A 22,145-nucleotide genomic window follows, 5' to 3' on the forward strand; every position below is an offset into this window, starting at 1 on the left:
TCGACCGTCATTAACATGTTACGCCCTTAAGTATTCCTGGTTCGGAGGCCTCGCCCACTGAGGTCAAACATGGAGAGAAGAATCACTGGCAAGAAAAGAAACTTTTCCGAGATGGAAATCGGCATCCTCACATCTGAGGTGGAGCAAAACAAAGATGTGCTTTTTGGCATTCTAAAAACTGGAGTTAAAGGAGCTCATAAAACGTTGTGTGGAAGAGGATAACGGAGGCAGTCAACAGCGTTGCCTCACAGGAACGGACTCCGGCTGAGGGTTGAATAAAATTCTCAATAACTTAGAAATTTCTTACAAATAATTAGGCTTACACATGTTACATGGGTATACATTTTTATTGTATGTTTAAATGTTTCAGAGCCAGGCACCAGCATTATGTCGGCCAGCTCTCCTCCCCAGAGCGGTCCCACTGAGCCACACCCACCAAGTCAGGCTGCAGAGAGCGAGCGCGTGCCCTCTGCCCCCCGTGCTGTGCTGCCTCAGTTGTCGGCACACTTGAGACAATAAATAACACATTAAAAGAAATTAACGAAACCCTTAAAAAGCCTTAATAAAATGTTTAAATGACTAAATGCTGTCCATTGTCTGTGTTTAGTATGCCTTTAGTCAATTTCACCTGGGATACTTCATCACATTACTGATTAAATACTGCAGCGCGTTTGCAAAAGTTTAAGGTACTTTACATTTTAAAAGCGATTCATGAGGTCCTGTCTCCTCCGTATAGCCCCCAGTGGAGGCTGGGTTGGCCACGGTTCCCTGGGCATTGTTCTCCTCTGGCTGCGCTGGCACATCAAAAGGCACTCCATTTACCAATGCAATGTTGTGCAAAACTGAACAGGCCTAAACAATGTCGCACACTTTCTCTGGGGTATACAGCAGCATTCCCCCCGCTGGTCCAAGACGGAGCCACCTACCCTTGAGCAACCCGAAGCAGCGCTCCATTGTGACCTGTGTGCGTGTGTGCGCACTGTTGAACCTGCGCTCAAAAACAATTGCACAATTTTACCATAGGCTATTTTGAGTTCATTTGCAAACACAGATTTCTGCTTGTATTTATCATTATTTTCATTATTTTATTATTTTTATGCAATAATTAGTTGTCATGTTTAGGCTATTTAGCCTATCATATTTTTTTTTTTTTTTACAAAAAAAGTGGTATCAGTAAAATGTGGGCTTTTAAAAAAAAATCAATTGGTTTTATTCGTTTTAAGAATCCGTTTTGATCTGTTCTGAATATGTGGCTGCTTATGCTTAGATGACAGCTGAGGTTTGTTTAATAATTATTTTCAGACTCCAGATTTTGCTGTGCTGCACCGCAAATCCACAGACTCAGATTTGCGTACACGAGCTCAGACCTGACGTGAGATCTGATCGTAGCTTCCGCTCACGTCCAAATTGATAAATGCCGAAGCTTGTTTGGAAATTGTCGTACACACGGTTTTCTGCCGTACGTTCGTGTGATAAATGAGGGCCAATCTGTTAAGTGTGAAATATCTGGTAAACTGGATTTTTGCAGTAACACAAAGAGGCCACAAGATGGTGCTGTTCTGCAGGTAGCTGATTTCATCAGTGAGCTCTGTCAGTTTCTTATCACTCACATCTTAATGTAAACAGAAGCACTATAGCGGACATGCATCCATACATTATTTACTAAATTTTTCTGTGATAACGATTTTTTTCTGGTTGTTTTCTGAAGATCTCGACTTATTTATCACGTGATAACAGCGCGGCACCACCATAATGTCGGATAATCATAACTGTTTTATCGAGACAATCGGCCAAATTAATTTGTTATCACAGGAAAACGGTGTAAATAAAATGTATGGATGCATGTCCGCTCAGGGCTTTGTACAAACCAACACACACACAAGTTGTCGTCTTATTTTTATTTGTAACCATCATACTGTTTAGCCGTGCAGCTAGCGGTACTATTAGCTGGCTCTGCCCTGTCAGGGCAATGCAGGGTTTGTGTTCACTCCTCAAACTAGCACAGGAGCTTCCGGACCCCCGTGGCGGGGGAGTGGGACTGAATGAGCGGAATGATGGTGGAGTTTGACGGCAGGGAGTAGTGTTAACGTTACAGTAGAAAGGATATTTAGGCTAAACTGGACTTTGACACCAAGGGTGACTAAGACACCGTGTGGATGGGAAGTGAGTGCGAGGGAGGTTGGGCATCAGTTTGTGCCCATTTCTGGAGGCCACCAAAACTGTCCTTCCTGTCCTACATAGCTAACAGAAGCTTCACTCATTTTTTGGCCTTTTGAGCACGATTGAAGTTATTATCTTGTGCGCACAGGATAATAACTTGGTTTGTTTAGCAGTTGTGTGGGCCTACCCTCTCTTGTATTGTGTGATGAACCAGACATAAACATCACTTTTGGCTCCAACTCTGTTTATTTTGATAAAAACAGAAGTACAGTTTTCACAGCCACCATTGTAGTAGTAATAAGCACCTAAAATGCTACAACACAGAACGCTAGATTTAGCTGTGGGTAAGTGCGACATTATAATAATAATATAACATTATTAAGATATTTTCAGGATGTTATTGAGGCCTGGGATGTCGGAACGCCTTTTATAAAACATTTGCTCAATATGGCATAAAAACAAAGGTAGAACATGCTCACTGCAACATGCTGAGGATCTTTTCAGGATGTTAGTTGGGCCTGAACTATGACAACGTAATTTATAAAACGTTCTACTATTAAAAGGACCTTTCTGGGAACCAAATAAAAACTTCCCGCTCAAAACATTACCAGAACATCACACGTAACATTCTCTGAGCGTTCTTAGAACAAAACATTTCCAGCTGGGATGTCATAGGGGCCCAACACTGTAATTCCAATTCATTGACCTTTTGGATGTATGTCTCGTGTATATAAATATTATCGTCATGAATACTGCCGATATGCTGTGCGACTGTTTGGTCTGTGCTTTTATTTTAGTTTGTGTTGTTTTTTCTTATTTTGAACTTGCTTATATGAATTAATGTTCTATAAATTAAAAGTGACTAAAAAGAAACCCCGCCCCTACAAGCCTACTTTCTTTGGCCAGCTGCTGAGGGACAGAACTCACTGTTTGAGGCACGCCTCCTACCCTGTGGCCGTGTTACAGAGTTGTCAGCAAAGAGTAAACTTCACTTTTTCGATGTGAAATGAATGTCTCTCAATGGTGCTCTCATCCTTTGGAAAAGTAAACACTGATGTCTTTCATTCACAGCCAAAGAAACACTTTCTCCAAGGCATTCTGAACCAACCTGACGATCTGAGCTGCTGGGTGGGCGTGTCCTTGAATTGTGAGACGGGCAGGAAGTTCTGCTGTGTGTCGGCAGATGCCCAAATATAGAGTTCCCACCGATGTCTCCAATCTCTACAGAAGTATGTCGTGGTCTACAGTATCAAAGGCAGCCCTGAGGTCCAGAAGCACAAGAACAGATATTTTGTTAGAGTCTGTGTTTATATGCAAATTGTTAACAACTTTAATAAGTGCTGTTTCTGTGCAATGGTGGGATTGAAAACCTGATTGATAAATATCTAGAAGGTTGTTTGATGTGAGATAATTATTCAGCTGTTTTTTCTAGTACTTTGCATAGGAATTGTAAGTCGGAGACGGGCCTGTAGAAGTGGTTTAATGACAGCTGTTTTTAGTGGTGTAGAAAATATACCTGACTGAAGAGAGCAGTTAATAATTTGTAACACCTCATTCAGTAAAAAACAATTTTAAAGAAGGTGGTAGGGACAGGATCCAAGCAGCAGGTGGTGGCCTGGGCTGCTCAACAATATTTTCTTGTTTTTTAAGATCGAGTAAGTCAACATGGTGTCAGCGATAATAGGTTCATTTCCAGATCTAGGAAGCAGTAATGTTTTGTCTATGTCAGTGGACAGCATCTCTGGTGGGATTTGAGATGGTGGATTAATAAGCCGATCAACAGTGGAAAAGAGCACTTTACTATTGTTGATATTTTCACCAATGATTTTAGAGATGTAAGAAACATTCATTGTTTTATGCATTCAGTTTATGCTTGCAGATGTCACGGTGAACTTGGAGCTTTGTTTTTCTCCACCGTTGTTCTGCCTGGCGACATTCTCTCTTAAGCTTCCTCACAACCCCGACATTTCTCCTGGGGGCTTTTTGTTTTTTTCATGATTTTAGTTTAAACAGGGGCAATGTTGTCAATGACTTGTTGTATTTTTGAAGTTGAAGTTGTTCACGGGATCCTCAGTTGGTCATGCCATGAACACCTCAAACAGACATTTACAGGTTTAAAACGTCACCCATGTTTAGTATGGATATCCAACATTGTAACCGTGCACTGTGATCTGAAAGGCTTGGGTCAATTATTTTTACATTTGTGAACAGGAACACTGGATATTCAGAAACCAGTGGTTTGGATGAACAGCATACATGGACATTAAAATCACCAAGAATCAGAACTCAATCAAAGCTAGGCATGATCTGTGATAGGAGGTCTGCAAATTGTAGGATGAACATTTTTTGAGGCTTTGGCAGGCGATACACAAGGGCGATTAATAATGGATTTGCTGTTCCTACTTTAATTAACCGTACTTCAAAACTTGAGACAGAACCCAGGGCTAAAAGGTGACAGCCGGAATTATTTTTGAAGATGGCTGCTAGACCCCCACCTTGCCCGGAGGTATAGGCGTGTTTAAAAATACACAGTCTGGTGGACATAGTTGAACAAGTAGATTAGCTCACCTGAGTTCAGCCAGGTTTCAGTAACCGGCAGGAAAATTAATCCACGGGAGGTGAAAAAGTCATTGAAAAAAAGTCTTATAAGACAGCGACCTCTATCAGAACCAGCTTAATTGTGGCAGCATATCCATTTTTCAGATGACGGTGTCCACGGAATAGAGCGGAGGTTATCTCAGACCGTGCTGCCATGTCTGTGAATTACAGGGATTCTTGATTTTGGCACACCATGACATCTGTTATGGGATGTTGAGAGTGTTTGTGACATGTCCGAGTCCGGTTGGAAAGAGGTAGTCAGGCGTGGAACCAAACAGACAGACAGACAGTCTATATTAACTTAACCTATGTTATCTCTTATACACATCATGGCACTGCTCAGCTCTTCAAAGGACGCTTCTATGAAGCGGGTCCTTCTGCCTTCACAGCACGTCTCTTGTGTTTGGAGCTGCCACGTTGCTGGTTCCTGAGCCTCAGACGTTGTCAGTTCTTCTTCATCTGGCTCGGAGCCGGTTGAGATGAGTTTGGTGGATGAAGTGAAGGAGGGATCTTCAGGAGGCTGGCTGGGTTCCTCTGTCCTCTGAGGGGAGCCCGTCTCCTCCTCAGGGTCCAACCCAGGACACTGCTTTTCCTCCAGGGGGCAGGCAGGGGGAGAAGCGACAGCTGGATCCTGACAACCTAGCTGGGGAAGAGCTTGCAGAGGAGCAACCGGGTGAAACAGTGAGGAAACCAGAGGAGGAAGAGGAGGAGGTGGGAGAGGAGCTCGATGAGGAGCTCACCTGAGAGTCATTGAAGAAGCCGGAGCGAGGAGGAGAGCTAGAGGGAGAGTGCAAAATGAGTTTCTGCATTTAGTCTTCACATCCTTATATTTTACTTCTAATCAATGAAAAGTAAAAGTCACATACACACAAACACATTACTATAAGTATTGTAACGGACTGAGTGGACTGTTATGACCTAGTTCACACTATTATGTTCAGTTTAAGGTAAAGATAGATATATCATCATTTATTAACTTACACTTTCACATCTTGAAGCCCTTCATGATCATCCTGTAACATATCTTTATTTGTTCATGGCATGGCTCGGCATTAGGCTAATCAAAATTGAGGTATTTCTGTTGCTGTTTGTAGTTGAGACGGTGGTCCCAAACATGCAGGCCAAACATGTAACGTCGTTCATCGCTCCCCCGGCAGAGAACTTGTTGCCCTCTCCACCTGCAGCCGGTATGTTTTACACAGACACACATCTGCAAACTGTTGAATACACTAATACCAATATAAATCGTAGGCAACAAATATTTGAGCCTTATTAGCTGAGTGTGTGAAGATAGTTCTGTTACTGTAATTTTAGGCTGAAAGCCTCCCTTTTACCAGAATTTTTATAACAACATATAGAGGAATACAAAACACCTATTTATTTCTTTTTTTAAAAGGGACCTTGTAGACATCACCTCAAAGCCTATGAAGATATTTTTCATTTCTTTTCCGTTTTACTTTAATATGTGTTAACGTCTCATCCATCCATCTATCTAACTATCTATCAATCCATCCACCCACCGCTCAACAGTAAAGTAATTGACTGTAAATGAACATCTTTTTCAGATGGTACGGAGTTTTACCAGAACGTCTTTTACTTAGAAAATATCAAACGGAAGTTTTACGTGTTTCCGTATCCGCTTTGCACCACCACAGCAAAATCGTGACAGCTGCTGGGTCGCGGGAGGTGTGAGTACCGGTGAAAATATACTTCTGAACGCCATGGAAGATAAGGCACAGATACAAGAAGCGATTAAGATCCAAGGTGAAGTGGTCCGGAAGCTGAAGTCAGAGAAGGCGAGCAAAGAGCAGGTCAGTACTGACATCTAACAGCTCGCTCTTTACATGTGTTGAGCAGCGTGTCAATGCGGCATGTAACAGACAGGGTTCTAGCTAGCAACCCAATACACATAAGACGAACTTCATTCATTCTGTATGACTAACGGCAAATCCCAATACAAAACACTGTTCAATTATTTGTCTATTTGTTGCAGCCTTATAATGATTCCCACAACTGACTCACTACTGCCTGAGTCAATTATGTATTCGGCAGACCGTATGTCCACTATCCTTACATACTTAAATATATATTATTTGAAAAATAGCACCTCTTCCCCTGTTATACATGTGCCGAATTTTCTGTAAGGCACCAAGAATAGACAGGATGCCCGTTATATTGCCTAGTGCATATGTGTTTATTGATACGTTAGTCATTGTAAAATTGCGCTGGATTTAAGTGATGTTTGGCTGAGGTCTAAAAATGAAGCCACAGATATCTCCACGCGTTTTGGCCACTAGCCACTTAGCCTGATATTACGTCAGCTGCTTAATAATACACATTTCCGGAAGGTTAGATGGGGCAACTTGTCAGTTTGTCCTTAACAGTGTTTTCATTTTAGCTGAACCGGCTAGCTAACTGCTAGCTTTAAGTTAGTTACTTGAAATGGAGATGCTAACCAGCCCGGTCCGCTTTCCGCTCTTCGACACTATTATGTGGAGTTAGCTAACAGAGCTAACATAGTGTTATGGAAATGACAGGGAAGTAACCAACCGATTCAGAAGCCGTTTTTATTTGCAAACCGGCGTTTTAGACAATCCTGTCACGAAACGTTTTAACGTTGAGTTTGCGCATGTCCATCCAAGATGTGTAACGATAGCTGATGCAATAATTTGGCCAATGAACACTAACGTTAAGAGAAACTGCATGATCCTGTGACAGATGAGCTAAAACATAAAGCTAATTACGTTTCTTCAGGTGCCATCCTATTATTGTAGGCTCTACGTTTTAATACACAGATTCACTAAAACATCTGAAACTATGTCTCTACCACCAAGCACATAACATTAATATAGGGTGACCATATTTTCAAACCTCCAAATAGGGACACTTTGATTTTACCGCAAACCCACATGTATGAGCTCATGGTACAATTGGATATTTCAATAGTGCACCTTTCAACACCATGGAAAGTGCCTCAGCAAATGAAAAATCATGTCTCTCAAGATCAACCGAAACTTTAGGCCCATTTGAAAAATATAATTATATAACACCAGTAAGCACAAAACTTTAATTTATTATATTACCAGATCGGTAAGTTCTATTTACAGATTCTAGAAATATAGAATCTGTACAAAGGGATTGATGGATTTAAGGGATTGCAATTGTTCTTATTATTATTTTTTTTTAACAAGTTTAAGCTTTATTGAAGCAAATGACAAGTATACACAGAATTGAGAGCAACATCAACATCAAACATTGTGTATACAACATAAATGACACAATTATCCGATCACAAATACGCCAGGGGGATTAGTCATTGACAAAGAAAAAAAATTAAAATATTATTATTATAATTATTTAGGAATTTGGATCTGTGGATATAGAATTTAGTTAAAATAACAAGCAAATTGATCAAATAGAATTGAAAGTTGAGATTCTTGTCAAATTCAATATATCCATTACAATACATTTACAAAGTAAATTGGGGGTAGATGTGATCTACAATAAAGCGGGACAATTTACTCCACAGTTGTTTTGTGTAGGCTACGGGCAAGACCAAAATAAATGATGACAGACCTGACAAAGCTTCATTTTTACTTTTTACTAATCTGCATCATGATGTTGAAATGTCAGCAAAGGTAAGAGGTAAGTTAATTAAAGTACATCACAGGAAAAGCGGGTTCTTTGTCTGTAAACAATGCAGCACGTGGAAAAGGAAGTCGTTTTAACAAAAACAAGGTAGGCCTGGAAATACCTTGAGGCCAATGTAACTTAAACAGATCAATGAAAACTTAAAAATGGCATGACAGTTAGCCTACCTGATGTTATGTAGCAGGTCCTGTCAGTATGATGAGATGGGCAAGCGAAACAACAGCCGCACACCGATTGACTGACACATGTACAAACAAATGACTACCGAACTTTGGCTGGTGGTGCATAGTGATGTTTTCTATTGGTTAAAACAGCAACAGCCTTGGCAACGACATTGATTGACATATATACAGACAAATCAGTGTTGTAAGCATGGTGCATCGTGACTGTTTCAATTGGTCAAAACTGGGACAGGGCCTGTTCAAAACCGGGACATATTAGTGTTTCAGAGATATTTGTCGGGACTCGGGACACAGAGCTTGAAAACGGGACGGTCCCGATCAAATCGGGACGTATGGTCACCCTACATTAATAACAATGTCTCTGTTCTTGACGTGTTGGCTTTGATAGTGCAACAGTGAGCCGTCATGCACAACACCAGGGAACATTAAAACTGATGATTCATATTTTTATTTTAAACCCGTGCTTCTACAAACATTGTATGGAATTATTCCATTTGAAATAGAAAACAAAGTACAATCCTTACCAATATTGTGTGTGCTTTACATGGATATGCTTGTGTGTGTAAGAGAGCCCTATTTCCCTTTACATTACTGTTGAGTAAGTGGGTCATTCAAATTAAACAAAGCTCTACATTATCAGATTAATTATAGTATTGAAAACAGTCTCATTAATGGCAGATAACTTAAAAGAGAGAGTAAACATTTCTGCATCATAACAGAAAAATATAAGGCTTTGTTGTGCAATTAGAGTAGATCAAAGTATAGTTTGTTGTCTTTCATTTGGCGTCACCTAATGGCGATAAAAGGCAATTGCAGGCACATACGTCCCAGATAACCAGACATCTATGGTTGGCTCCCTTTGTTACATTTGTAACTCTTGATTTTTCTCAAATGTCTTTCTTTTTCTTTGGATGTTCACTGAAGTTGTATCTGTAGTCATCCATCTTTTCTTTGTTTGTTCAGACATAGTAGATTACTGTTTACTCGCAACACTTGCAGAGAGCGGAAAAGCAGCCGCTTAGCTCCGCCTACCCTCTCTGGCAGACCAACCAACTTCTTGTGTGTGATGGAAAATGTGTCAGTAACTGGGCGCCGCAGACACCCAGTCTGTAATAATACTATATACTGCAAATGCAAAGGCTTTCATCAGTGGGCCATAGGCTCAATCACTCGGCGATATATAGTGACTTAACAGGCATTAATTTAGATGAAAATCTTTGAGATTATGTCTTTAAGTTCTATTCATGCAAGCCACGTTGCAGATTGTTGTGTAATTTCGTGCCTTAATACCAGACACCAAATGTGGACAGAAATGCTGAAGGAAGAGCAGCCAATGTGCCAATCCAGAAGGGCAGATGTGATGAGACTGCTGCTTCTCTGATGAATTGACACATATTGTCTTTGAGACGGTGGCACACAGATTACTACCACACAGGCCTACTTAATATCCAGCTCAAATGAGAGAATCTTGGAGTCTGAAAGGATAGGGCTGTCTGACGTCAAGGTGAAGCTGTGACATATTCAAACCTATAGCTTATTGTTTTTATATTTAGGTCGTTATATTTAAACGTAAGTGGCTAAAGTATGTTTTTCTCGTGGCCCCGTCTGCAGCGGTACATAGTTAGCGTTCGTGTTTGTTCTCCTGCCAGCTTCTCCAAACAGGGGCCGTCCTGACTATTATCTACTCTACCTCATACAGCCGGAACTATCCCTTTAAGAACCCTTAAAATGCTAGACATGCTAAATACACCGGACACGTAGATATGATACCAGGATCAGAGCAGGACCCCGTCTGTCTCTGTCTGTCTGTGTGTGTGTTTGTGTCTGTGAGAGCTGTGTTGGGCTCGCTGCTTTGATTGACTTGGTACATCTCGTGTTCTATCCTCCACGCTGTGATGATGATGATGATGATGATGCGTCATGCCCCGCCCTCCCCTAGTGCTAGGGTTGCTTACCACTTTTCTCCTGTTCTTCCTGCCTGACCCTGGATGACCCCTGCCTGCCTCGCTCTTCATCATCACTATCATCTACCTCAACCCTCCTGGACATCATCGCTGCACTCACTTCCTGACCGTTCTGCTGCCGACCGTTGTGATTGGCTGCTGTGGCTGACCCTGGACATACCACTGGACATTGCTTAAAACCACAATGCACTCCTGAACTTCTGCCTGTCAAAACTTTGGACGTATGTTTTTGTTTTTGTATGCCCGGTGCTGTGGGACAAACATGTTGGGCATGTTTTGTGTTCGTGCTCTCGGTCTGGCTGGCTGTCGGACTGCAACACGTGCCCGATCTCTGCACTCTGTCCCTGGGATCACTGTGGCTCAGGTAGGCCTCTGGTGCTGTGTGCATGTGGGTGAAAATGTTTCTGTAGTTTTTCTCGAAGTTGCTAAGGCAGTATTTCTCTCATGTTAGAAAACATACAATAAAGGTTGCCGTGTTTTTTGTGATGTGTGTGTTTCAGATTGATGAAGAAGTAGCCAAACTGCTGGAGCTGAAGGCTCAGATAGGAGGAGATGACGGCAAACATCAGTTTGTCCTGAAGACAGCAAAGGTAAGAGCAAAGGGCTGCTTTCAATAACACACTTTAATGACCACGCAGAGCACCGTTGGAGAAGAAAATAATAGGAACACAAAATGCTAAAAGTAATGATAAATATATATATTATATCTATTATTTATGAATATCTTATCTAAACAGCATGTCCTACAGAATGGCGCTTTACTTGTGTTTGTTTTTTCATGAAAATATCTTCGCACACCTTGTTCCTTTTTTTAATTTAATCTTCAGTTAACAGCATAGACTTAACATGAGAAGCAGAAGCAGCCTCTCTTCAAAAGTAAAGCCAGTCCAGAAGTGCCTTAATGGTGCATTCTTTCTACTGACCAGCAGGGGGCAAAACGTCAGCCTACTTCTCTCTTGATTTATTCCCTTCGTCAACATTTTCCTAATGACTTTATCTCAATCTCTAGTTTCAAGTCTTCTTCAATACAGCATGATGTTCATTTAGTATGCTCCCATTTAGAGTATTTATAAAGCAGGGTGTGCTTGGGAACCTGTGATTCACTCCCACTGTAATCTTTTAACCAGGATAGACATGTAGTGATGTGTGTTCTACCCCGCTCTCCAAATTTGATCACGTCTGGTACCAAAAAACCGAGATGGCCACGGCCAAAATGCCAAAGTCAAGACAAAAAAAAATAGAAAAACCAGTGAGTGACGTCGAGGTTACAACATCCATTTCTTTTAGATAGTCTATGGTTAAGATAATAAATGACACAAAGCAAGAAAAATCTGTCACATTTGAACTTTACTACAACCCTGCTGCTTGATGCTTTTTCACACCTATGTCTTTGGAAACATTTGATAAGATAGGGGAAGAGTTAACTCGTCAGACAGACTAAAACACGTCTTTCTCTGTCAGGGAACGAGGGATTACAACCCCAAGCAGATGGCCATCAGAGAGAGAGTCTTCAACACCATCATCGGCTGCTTCAAACGCCACGGAGCCGAGACCATCGACACACCTGTGTTTGAACTGAAGGTAGATTTTCTCACAAACGTTTTCATAGTTTAATCTTTAAATCATCTCCCTTTTAATCATGAAGGGTTGTTATCCTCCTGTTTTGTAGGAAACATTGACAGGGAAGTACGGAGAAGACTCCAAGCTCATCTACGACCTCAAAGACCAAGGAGGAGAGCTGCTGTCCCTCAGATATGACCTCACCGTATCCTTTGATTACACAGCTATGAGCATCAAACAGACACACAGTTATCAGAGGATGAGAGATGGCCTCGTGTTCAGCTTTAACTAGCTGCTTAACAAGGTTTAACAGATTTGTCTTTCTAAGTATTCAGTAACATATTTATTCACATAACTAGAATTTAGTGGTGTTCAAAAAGCTGCTATGTGCATATCAGGTGACCATTTACAAGATCTGGTCATGTGTGTGCTGGTGTAAACAGGCCCAGGTCCCCTCAGTTTTACATTATCTTTTTGTTTTTATTCATTGATAAAACATGGATTTACATTTTTTAATAGTTCTCTTTCTAGACCTTGGGTCACTAATAAGCACACAACGGTCCGAGACCGGACCCAGATGCGGACGTATCCGGAACCGGACCTATTTAAAGTTTTGACAAGCGCATCTTTTTTAACCTGCACAGCTTTTCTTGTCTTTGAGGTAGTGATTTTAGTGCCCCTGAAACTCACAGACCAATGCATTTGTTGTAAACGCTACTCAGCCAATCAAATCTCTTACTCTTATAAGCATCATGACTGACCCAGTGCGTGTGTGAGAATACAGACACACATGGAGGAGCTGAGAGGAGAGTAACAGAGACACGGAGGGAGAAAATAAGGAAGGGAAAAGTAGACTTGGCGTGTTTTTAAAATGAGAAAAGTAGAGAACGAAAACAGAGCTTTTGATCAGGACTGGACAGACTCGTATATGTTCTATGACCGTGGTGATTATTAGACGCCGACCCTCTGTCTGACTCTGAGCTAAACTGCAGCCTGGAGTCTCTGTTAACAGTGACAGACAAACACTTCACTGATAAACCTGAGAGTTACCTCTCTCTCTCTCTCTCTCTCTCTCTCTCTCTCTCTCTCTCTCTCTCTCTCTCTCTCTCTCTCTCCCCACCTCCCCACCTCCCCAAAGAGATGTCCGAGTACAGTGCGGTTAAATAGTATATTATTATAAATAGCCATTGCCTGTGATCATGTGAACAGCTTGACATTTATAAAACTCTTTTACAGGCCACGGGTATGATATTGAAAAACGCATACACGTCGATTGTGGACCAGCTCAGCATGAAAATAAAGTCTAACTGCTTTTCAAAAGAACATAAAATAAAATTTAGCAAACATAAAATAAAATATAAAGTGAATCCTCCTGTTAAGGTAAAATCTCTGGAGGCAGAGAGAGCAGCTTCAGTGAAGAGGTAAAGCTGTCTCTCCCTCCATTTGTTTTCTGCATGGACAACATTAGACTACCACATGAATCATGACACTTTTAAATCCTGCTAGAATGTTAACATTAATTGTTGAAGTACCAGCCTTTTATTATTTGCATTAAATTTGCATTCATTTGTTTTCATCTACATAAATAAAGACACTTCCATCACAAACTAGGGCATAACAGTAAACCAGAATACAGGAAATGATTGTTATTTTTGGCTGTCCGTCGGGGTCAGTCCTACACATGGGTCTGTATGTGACTGACTGAGTGTCTGAGTGAGTGACGGCACTGTCAGAGCCCTAGAGAAAGAGTGAGGCGACATCGCAATGGCGGATCATGGAGGATATTGGACCTCCACTGATGCGACTCTCTGTCTATACGCTCTGGATACTTTGTTCAGGGAGTAGGCGGGGCTGCTCCTCTGCTGTTCGTCTGCTGTCCTCATCAACGTTTGCAGTGCACACCTGCTTTCCAACACGTCGTCATCAGCCTCATAAGGACAGTCCTTGTGACACATTGCCCACAAAAGCGCACACTGACCTGATGCAGTCAGCCACATACGAGGTTTTCACCTAGTTGTGTTATATTATGAGAGTTCCCTCCAGCTCTATGTGAAAATTAATAACAAGCATTGTTTTAAAACTATTTAATTGCACTTTATTTGATTTGACAGGTGTTGATACAACTGCTAGGCTACTTTAAAATGTATGGAACATAAAATGACAATTTGCATCAAGCAGCAAAAACAGTTTGTGATGTGACTTTTGCACATGTGCACACGTGATGGCGATAGATTAACAATAAACTGTATATTGTTCATTTTGTGCAGAAAGAATTTGTTCTTGCTTTTCAGTCTGTTGGTATGTCAGTCTCAATTTTGCGAACACGATATCTCAGCTACACCTGGAGGGAAATATGTTGCACCCCCCTCTCTCCACCCCTCTCGTACCTGCTTGTTCTGCTGTAGCTAGAAGAGTCTAGGCCTATTTGTGCTTTTAGTTTGTAATAAGAGCAATCTATTCTTTGAAATCACAATAAAAAGATCTCTGCTAACCTCCGTCACACTGTGGGGAAACATGTGAATAGATGTAGATAGCTACTTGACTAGTTGGTGGAGGCACACATCCACAGGCGGTAATCCTAGTCTGTCACAAGCTTTCCTCTTCTTCCCTCCATCAAAGCAAAGAGCGGTGTGTTGTCCTTGACCTGCCTTCCTTCAGGTGCCCTTTGCTCGCTACCTGGCGATGAACAAGATAACCAACATCAAACGCTACCACATCGCTAAGGTGTACCGCCGTGACAACCCAGCCATGACCCGCGGACGCTACAGAGAGTTTTACCAATGTGTGAGTCCTCAGAGACGAGCTTTTGTCTGGCTTGTTAGATCTTTTAGAAACTGACTTGGTTTGTCTGTGTTGCTAAAAGTCATTCATGTGCGTGTGTGTTTCAGGACTTTGACATAGCAGGGCAGTATGACGCAATGATTCCGGATGCCGAGTGTCTGAAGATCGTCCATGAAATCCTCAGTGAGCTGGACCTCGGAGACTTCCGCATCAAGGTTTGTCCATTCACTTATTACAGGTGAAACCTGTAGCGCTGCCCCCCTAATACTCAACCAAACCAGTGTAAGGTGTCTTAGTTCATTTTCATGAGTCGGTTTAGTCGCAAAGGAAAAAAAGCCTCAAACAAACCTCGTCTGTTGTGTGTCTCTCCGACCTGTCAGTGAAGCTCATGTTTTCCACGAGTTGTTAAATGGCAGGGGCTGTATGGTGGTGCAGTGGTTAGTGCTGTTGCCTCTTAGCTAGAAGGTTTCTGGTTTAAGTCCCGGTTCAGACGTAGGGGTCCTTTCTGTGTGGAGTTTGCATGTTCTCCCTGTGCATGCGTGGGTTCCCTCCGGGTCCAAAGACATGTCGGTAGGTTCATTGGTGACTCTAAATTGCCCGTAGGTGTGGGTGTGAGTGCGAAAGGTTGTCTGTCTCTATGTGTCAGCCCTGTGATTGACTGGCCATCAGTCCAGGTGTAGCCCCGCCTCTCGCCCAATGACAGCCGGGATAGGCTCCAACCCCCAGCGACCCTGAAAAGGATGAGCTGTGCAGATAATGAATGGATGGATGTCTGTTAAGTGACAGCAGTCGGCAGAAAGTTCCCAATCAAGCTCTAGTTCAAGTACAGCGGCTGTGAAAAGAGCTGCGTGTGGGGTCCTGACTGAAGTTACCACGATGTCTCAAACCATTCTTTACGTGTTCGCCCTGAAATTCATGACATTTCGTGAAGCCCCCAAAAAATATGGACTGTAAAACTTATATTTAAATGCAGTCTCCTTTTACCTGCCAGGTGTGGCTGCATGTTTGACAAATAAACGTCCGTCTCAAGTAGAAGCTTGTACACAATAATTGTTTATCTGGTTGTCTGTGCAGAGAATCACTAGTTTTTTTTTAACTTTCACCCAAACACCACAAGACCTACATGGTGTCAGTTGTCAAGTTTGTGGCAAAAAAATCAGGAGACGCAGCAGTGAGACACTTCGCTGTTGATCCCAAGAGAGTGAGAGGAAAAATAAAGCTGAACCGTAATCTCTGTCCGAGAAAGACAGTAAATAGGCCGGTATGTTGAGTGACGGGAGGAAGAAGATAAACGATCAGCTGACTCTTCATGTGTGTGGGTGGATCCAAAGCATCCCAGAGTCTCCTGCGTGATGACCAGGATGAAGGCTGAAGAAATCAACGCCACAGCTAAATAAATATCATAATGATGATAACAAACGTTTCTTTTCTCCATCTCTTTAGTGAGATTTTCAGGGTAAACCACATGTGTTACTCAACAAACAAAACATATGCTGATATGCTTAGACAGCTTCATAGGCCTACATGTCAGAGAGAGATGATGACTTACGAGTTCTGCGCTGTCTCTCTCTAAAGCCCTTTACCCACTGGTCAAAAAACCCGCTAACACACGGCTTTTTTGCTTAGTGGGAAAGGTTACAAACTGCATTCAGACACGGGTCAAATGACTCTGCAGTAGACCTGGGTAATTATCATCTCGGATCCGATCGGCATTGATGGGAACACAAAACCTGTGTCGACACGCTAATCTCCGCCCCCTTTCTGGCCGTCTTAACCGCCTGTCTCCGTCCGAGCAGCGCTCGAACATCGTTCCAAATTTGTCAGCCTTGAGTTTAATAAATAGACTGAACAAGTAATAGATACAATAAAGACCGAACCACTGGTAAGCAGCATGGAGGCCAGTGAGGATGTTACAAAGAGTATAATGTAAGTTCTTTGTGAGTACTATTGTTGCTGTACTAACCCTGTTTCTGGCAGCAGAAACGAGGCCAAAAGCAGTAAACTCCACTGGCAATGGGAAAAGAGACAGTCGGCGGTTATTAGCGGGTCTTCCCAGGTCTAAAAAACACCTGTGTATCTAAGGGGTATCTCTCTTTCTCTCTCTCAGTGCAGCAGGCTGGTCTAGATGTGCTGTCTTGCAAAACAAGATCAAATTAGTGATTTGTAATTGACAGGTTTCTCGATTGCCTAATTTAAATAAGATTCAATACGCCTGACCCAAATAAAGGCAGATTGACTTCATAGATTAAAACAAATAAAAGCCCATTAACTGAAGTTTTACAGTTTTTAAATAATTCAATCACTGCGACGACGCGTCTTTAGTGGGGGTCATCCCGAGAAACTTGCAGACATAAACACATCCTTCTTTTGCAGGTGAACGACAGACGCATCCTCGATGGGATGTTTGCGGTGTGTGGAGTCCCAGACGACAAATTCCGCACAATCTGTTCAACAGTGGATAAACTGGACAAGGTACGGACCCTTCCTGCTGTGCATATACTCAGGACTTCCTTTAGTTATGCTGCTCTGCTATTGTTACGAACACCAGACCTTCACAGTGTTGTTCATCTAATGTTGATTTCACCACTGTCAGGCTCTAACCGACCTCCTTATGCCATTTTCTCTGGTCTGAACTTAGATGCCCTGGGAGGACGTGAAGAAGGAGATGGTGAATGAGAAGGGCCTGTCAGAGGAGGCTGCTGACCAGATCGGGGAGTACGTCAGTATGCAGGGTGAGACTTGACATGAGATGTGACCCATCAATGATGCGCTGGCATGAACAAAGCTTTTTGTGCCACTCCAACTCCAACCTCTGTCCTGTCAGCAGCGCAGACAGATACATTTTATGCTACCTTATACGTCTCCTCCGATTTATTACATTTTTTGGAGCGGTTGAGGAAGCTTGTTAGCTCCAGCTAGCTACAACTCTGAAGTAGTAAAAATAATAGGGCCCTTTTAAGTTCAGAATTAAAGCATCTTGGAATTTTGAATTGATGTTTTGGACTTTTTATGTCTTTATTTGAGAGAGAGAGGACAGTGGATAGTGTCGGAAACAGAGCGAGGATGACGCGCGGCAAAGGGCCGAGGGTGGGAGTCGAACCCCGGTGCTGCTGCATCGAAGACTGCAGTTGCTGTATATGGGACGCACAATTTAACCGCTGAGCTAAACCGGCGCCAGCATCTTAGAATTGTACGACAAAAATTGGACCAGCTGTAAAACGCAGAGTATCGTTAAATTTGCCAAAATGTGGATGCATTTCATATAAATTAGCATTAAGCTTTTCAAAACTCTTTTTCTTAGCATATCAGCCAAATAGAAAGTTTTGGTTTTATTTATGGACGCGCAGCTTCTGTCCTGAGTTTTTGGTGCAGCTTCTCCTGTGAGTACAGGCTGACTTCTGCCACTGCTTATTAAAGGGGTCGTATCTTTTGAATGGATATTCTCATATTTTGTTGGGTTTCACATTTTTGGGTGTTTATTGTTCACAGTGAAAAAGTGAAAACTGCATAATTCCCTGTTTTTCCAGAGTGGCATGTTTAAAAAGGTCGCCTCTGAAATGTTCCGTTCAAAACAGCTGCAGTTTTTACGTAGAACCTGTTGAAATCGACCAATCGTCATTCACCATCATTCACCTCAGACTGCCTTGTTGCACGTGCTTGTAGTCAAGTCAAGATTTCAACGTACCGTTCCGATACCTCCTGGTGATTCTGGCTCGTACACATAAGGCCGAGTAACCGATCCTAGAGCGGCAATATTTTCTACAACTTCTGAGTGACAGTGCAGTGCGGTGGTCGCGGTGGGGCTATGTGGTCACTCCAATACTGTCAGCCAATGGTGGCTGAGGTCTGACCTTTGAATGACAAAACGGCTTGTTGGTTTCAGAAAGAAAAATAATTAAATTAAAATCTGTATACAATGTTTAAGATGAAACAAACTTTTCCAACGTGATTCATAAAACATCAGAATAACAGAAAATTGATTACATAGCAAAAATATGTCACCTTTCATGCCAGTGAGTTCAGAGTTTGTTCCTGATGTCAAAAGCAGAGCTACAGAGGAGAGAATGTCGGACCTACGTACATCAAAGTGCTGCTCTGTGTGTGCTGGGTGTGTAAACTGGAGTGTGTGTATGCTGTAGGTGGAATGGACTTAGCAGAGCGCCTCCTTCACGACCAGAAAATGTCTCAGAGTAAGCTGGCCTGTGCTGGCCTGTCGGACATCAAGCTGCTCTTCAGCTACCTGCAGCTCTTCCAGGTCACAGACAAGGTGAGAACTTCCTGTTACACATACATGCCACAACTTTTTTTACAGGATGATGGATAATATTATTATGTAGATTAAAAGTTCCTTTGTTTCAGTTTATAGTGCTTGTTTCTCTCGCTCCTCATAATGTCTCTCTTCCTCTCTGGGACCTTTTCAATCTTTCTTCCACTTTCCTTCTCCGTCACCCCCAGGTGGTGTTTGACCTCAGTCTGGCCCGAGGTCTAGACTATTACACAGGAGTCATTTATGAGGCGGTGCTGAGTCAGGCGGGTGTGACCCCAGCGTGCACTGATGCCCAAAACGGATCCCCTGCAGAGGAGAGCGTCAGCGTGGGCAGCGTGGCCGGCGGGGGGCGGTATGACGGCCTGGTGGGCATGTTTGACCCCAAAGGCAGGAAAGTGCCGTGTGTGGGCGTCAGCATCGGCATCGAGAGGGTCTTCTCCATCATGGAGCAGAAGGCTGAGGTGACGGCTGTTATAAGATCATAAATAAGATGTTATAAGATAATGATCAGCGTGTGTAGACGGGTCAGACTGTAACGGAGCTGTGTTGTTCAGGCCGCTGCAGAGAAAGTTCGGACCACAGAGGTTCAGGTCATGGTGGCGTCTGCTCAGAAGAACCTGCTGGAGGAGAAACTCAAACTCGTGTCTGAGCTCTGGAATGCTGGCATTAAGGTGTGTGTGTGTGTGTGTGTGTTAATGTACTTCTGTGTTGTCCTTTCTCTGTTTTATCTGTTAACCTACAGTCCACATGGCTGGCTATCGAGACAGAGCACAATTTTCATGTGCACAAAATGCATGGCTCGACATTTACTTACATTGTGTGTGTGTTTGTGTGTGTAGGCAGAGGTGATGTACAAGAAAAACCCCAAACTGCTGAGTCAGCTGCAGCACTGTGAGGAGTCTGGGATCCCCCTGGTGGCCATACTGGGAGAACAGGAGCTGAAGGATGGAGTGGTCAAACTCCGGGTGGTGGCCACAAGAGAGGAGGTACGATTGATACACACACACACACACACACACGCACACACACACACACACACACACACACACACACACACACTGCATGTGAAAACAAACGTCGTACCTATCAGCTGAACATGCAGGATCAGACAGGAGATGGGTGACTCTTCTGTGAGTGTGCAGAGTATTTTATTATAAAAGGGATCTAAAAGATAAAACAAACAAACAATAGTATTGATTGTTTCAGATACGTCGGTACACAGTGTTAAGGACTAACTCCCGTGTCTCCTTTTCCTTCTTCCCTCCACAGGCTGATATTACAAGAGCAGACCTTATAAGTGAGATCAGGAGGAGGACGTCTGAGGCCTAGTTCCCCCACCAATCTTACCACATCGCCTGATCGCTTCACACACACTCTGCAGACTCCTGAAAAGACTTTCTTATCCAGTCCAGTCATGTTGGACATCACACAGCCCTGAAAAACACACATCCAAACATGTTGTTCTCATAGCAGCCACATAGACTGCTGTTATATGGACTCTTGCAGGCTGTAACAGCAGGGAGCGAGTTCAACTGGGTGTGCTTCTTAACAATGAAACCAAACTAAAAACATGCTGCAGGTTACAGGAAATTAAATAAATGTTATGACTTTTGGGACTCCCTAAAAACACAGTATTTTATCCTCCTGTGTACCAAAATAAAACAACCAATAAAATAATAAAATAAAACCCGAACCATGATCTTTTCCTCAAAATAACCAAGCTGTGATCATTTTACTAACCAAAACCATCAGTTTGGTTAGGTTTAGGAAACAATCGTAGTTTGGGCTAAAATAATCTATAATAATCAATAAGCCTGCTACATTGGTATAAGGATATTGATGTTTGACACAAATAAGTCCATCTAAATGTCAGTATATTGCAGCACTATTAAGTTGTCCATATTTTGCAGCGTAACGTCCTGGTCAGTGTGAGAACTGTGCAACATTGAGGTAAATTTAATTTGAAAACCTGCAGGAAGTTAAAAAACAAACAAAATGATCTCTGTGTGTAGTTACAGTCAGGCTGAGCTCTCCGGGAGCTTTAATCTCGAGTTCGGGGTATATATTAGGTTCATTAAATGTTTTTGCTTAAGGTTTTGCTAGCTTATCCTAAAAGAGACGAGAACACACATCAGGCATCAAGGTAAAATACTGTGTTTAAAGGAGTCCACAGTTACTGTCTGTTTCATCCTGTGCTTTGAGGAACAGATCATTGATGTTAGCCAAACTATTCAAGTGCTTAATAAGTAAATCAGATTCATCAGAAATTGTTTGTCTGTGCAGGATGAGAAATTCTGTGACCTTTAACCTTGATTATTTTCTGCAGCTCTTCAAGAGGCTGATGTCGACCTGTATCTAACATGCCCGTACTCTGAAATAAACACATTCATCATATGGCTCAGTGCTGAAAATCTACTTGTGTTGACTGAGATGTAAAGTTGTGTGCATGCTTAGGTCTGTGTGGAGATAATAACAGTATTCACACTGACCTCTGGTGGTATTAAAACATGCACAATGAGGCGTGGTTGGAGTAGTTTCTTCAAAGCTGGACATAAAACATTCAGAATAGATTTCATAACTATAACTTCATAGGGGGAGTCACTACCATGGAAATACAGTTCCCTTAATTGTGACTGGATTTCTTTTATTATCCACAGTCCAAATTATGTTGGTTATTTGGGCTGTGAGATATGCCAACAAAGTAAAGACCATTTTTTAAGGGAACAATATTGATCACTTTAGGAATACAGTCAAGAACACGCATGTTCTAATCTTAAGCCTTTTTTACACTGCGGTTCCGCCTCAGCGCCGTAACGAAGCTCCGTCCTCACGCCATCTTTGTCATTCTACATTGGACCATGCAACGCCGGCGTAAAGCCGCCCCAGTGTGTGTTTTTAAATAGCGTAGGAAAACGTGCGCGAGGTGTAAAGAAACAGCGCGTGTATCAAATACATACACAGCACTGTTCCATCCTGCCGGCT

General features: G+C 42.4%; 1 protein-coding gene across 2 annotated transcripts; it reads left to right on the forward strand.

Moving 5' to 3' along the window:
• The first annotated feature begins 6,411 nt into the window (after positions 1 to 6,411).
• On the forward strand, positions 6,412 to 21,681 carry hars (histidyl-tRNA synthetase). 2 transcript variants are annotated; one of them, XM_069670421.1, is made up of 14 exons: positions 6,486 to 6,569; positions 10,531 to 10,919; positions 11,056 to 11,145; positions 12,017 to 12,136; positions 12,225 to 12,320; positions 14,774 to 14,899; positions 15,004 to 15,111; positions 17,270 to 17,368; positions 17,535 to 17,628; positions 19,036 to 19,163; positions 19,352 to 19,624; positions 19,718 to 19,834; positions 20,003 to 20,149; positions 20,433 to 21,681. In XM_069670421.1, the coding sequence occupies exons 2-14, from the start codon at positions 10,779 to 10,781 to the stop codon at positions 20,490 to 20,492; spliced, it is 1,599 nt and encodes a 532-aa protein (XP_069526522.1). In that variant the 5' UTR covers positions 6,486 to 6,569; positions 10,531 to 10,778; the 3' UTR covers positions 20,493 to 21,681. The 2 variants fall into 2 exon arrangements, with proteins under 2 accessions (XP_069526523.1, XP_069526522.1); XM_069670422.1 differs by lacking the exon at positions 10,531 to 10,919 and having other exon boundaries at positions 6,412 to 6,569.
• Positions 21,682 to 22,145: the final 464 nt, after the last annotated feature.

Source organism: Semicossyphus pulcher, unplaced genomic scaffold, assembly GCF_022749685.1.
Source record: "Semicossyphus pulcher isolate SPU_LCO1_2020_fin unplaced genomic scaffold, fSemPul1.0.p SCAF_2, whole genome shotgun sequence".
Lineage (NCBI taxonomy): Eukaryota > Metazoa > Chordata > Actinopteri > Labriformes > Labridae > Semicossyphus > Semicossyphus pulcher.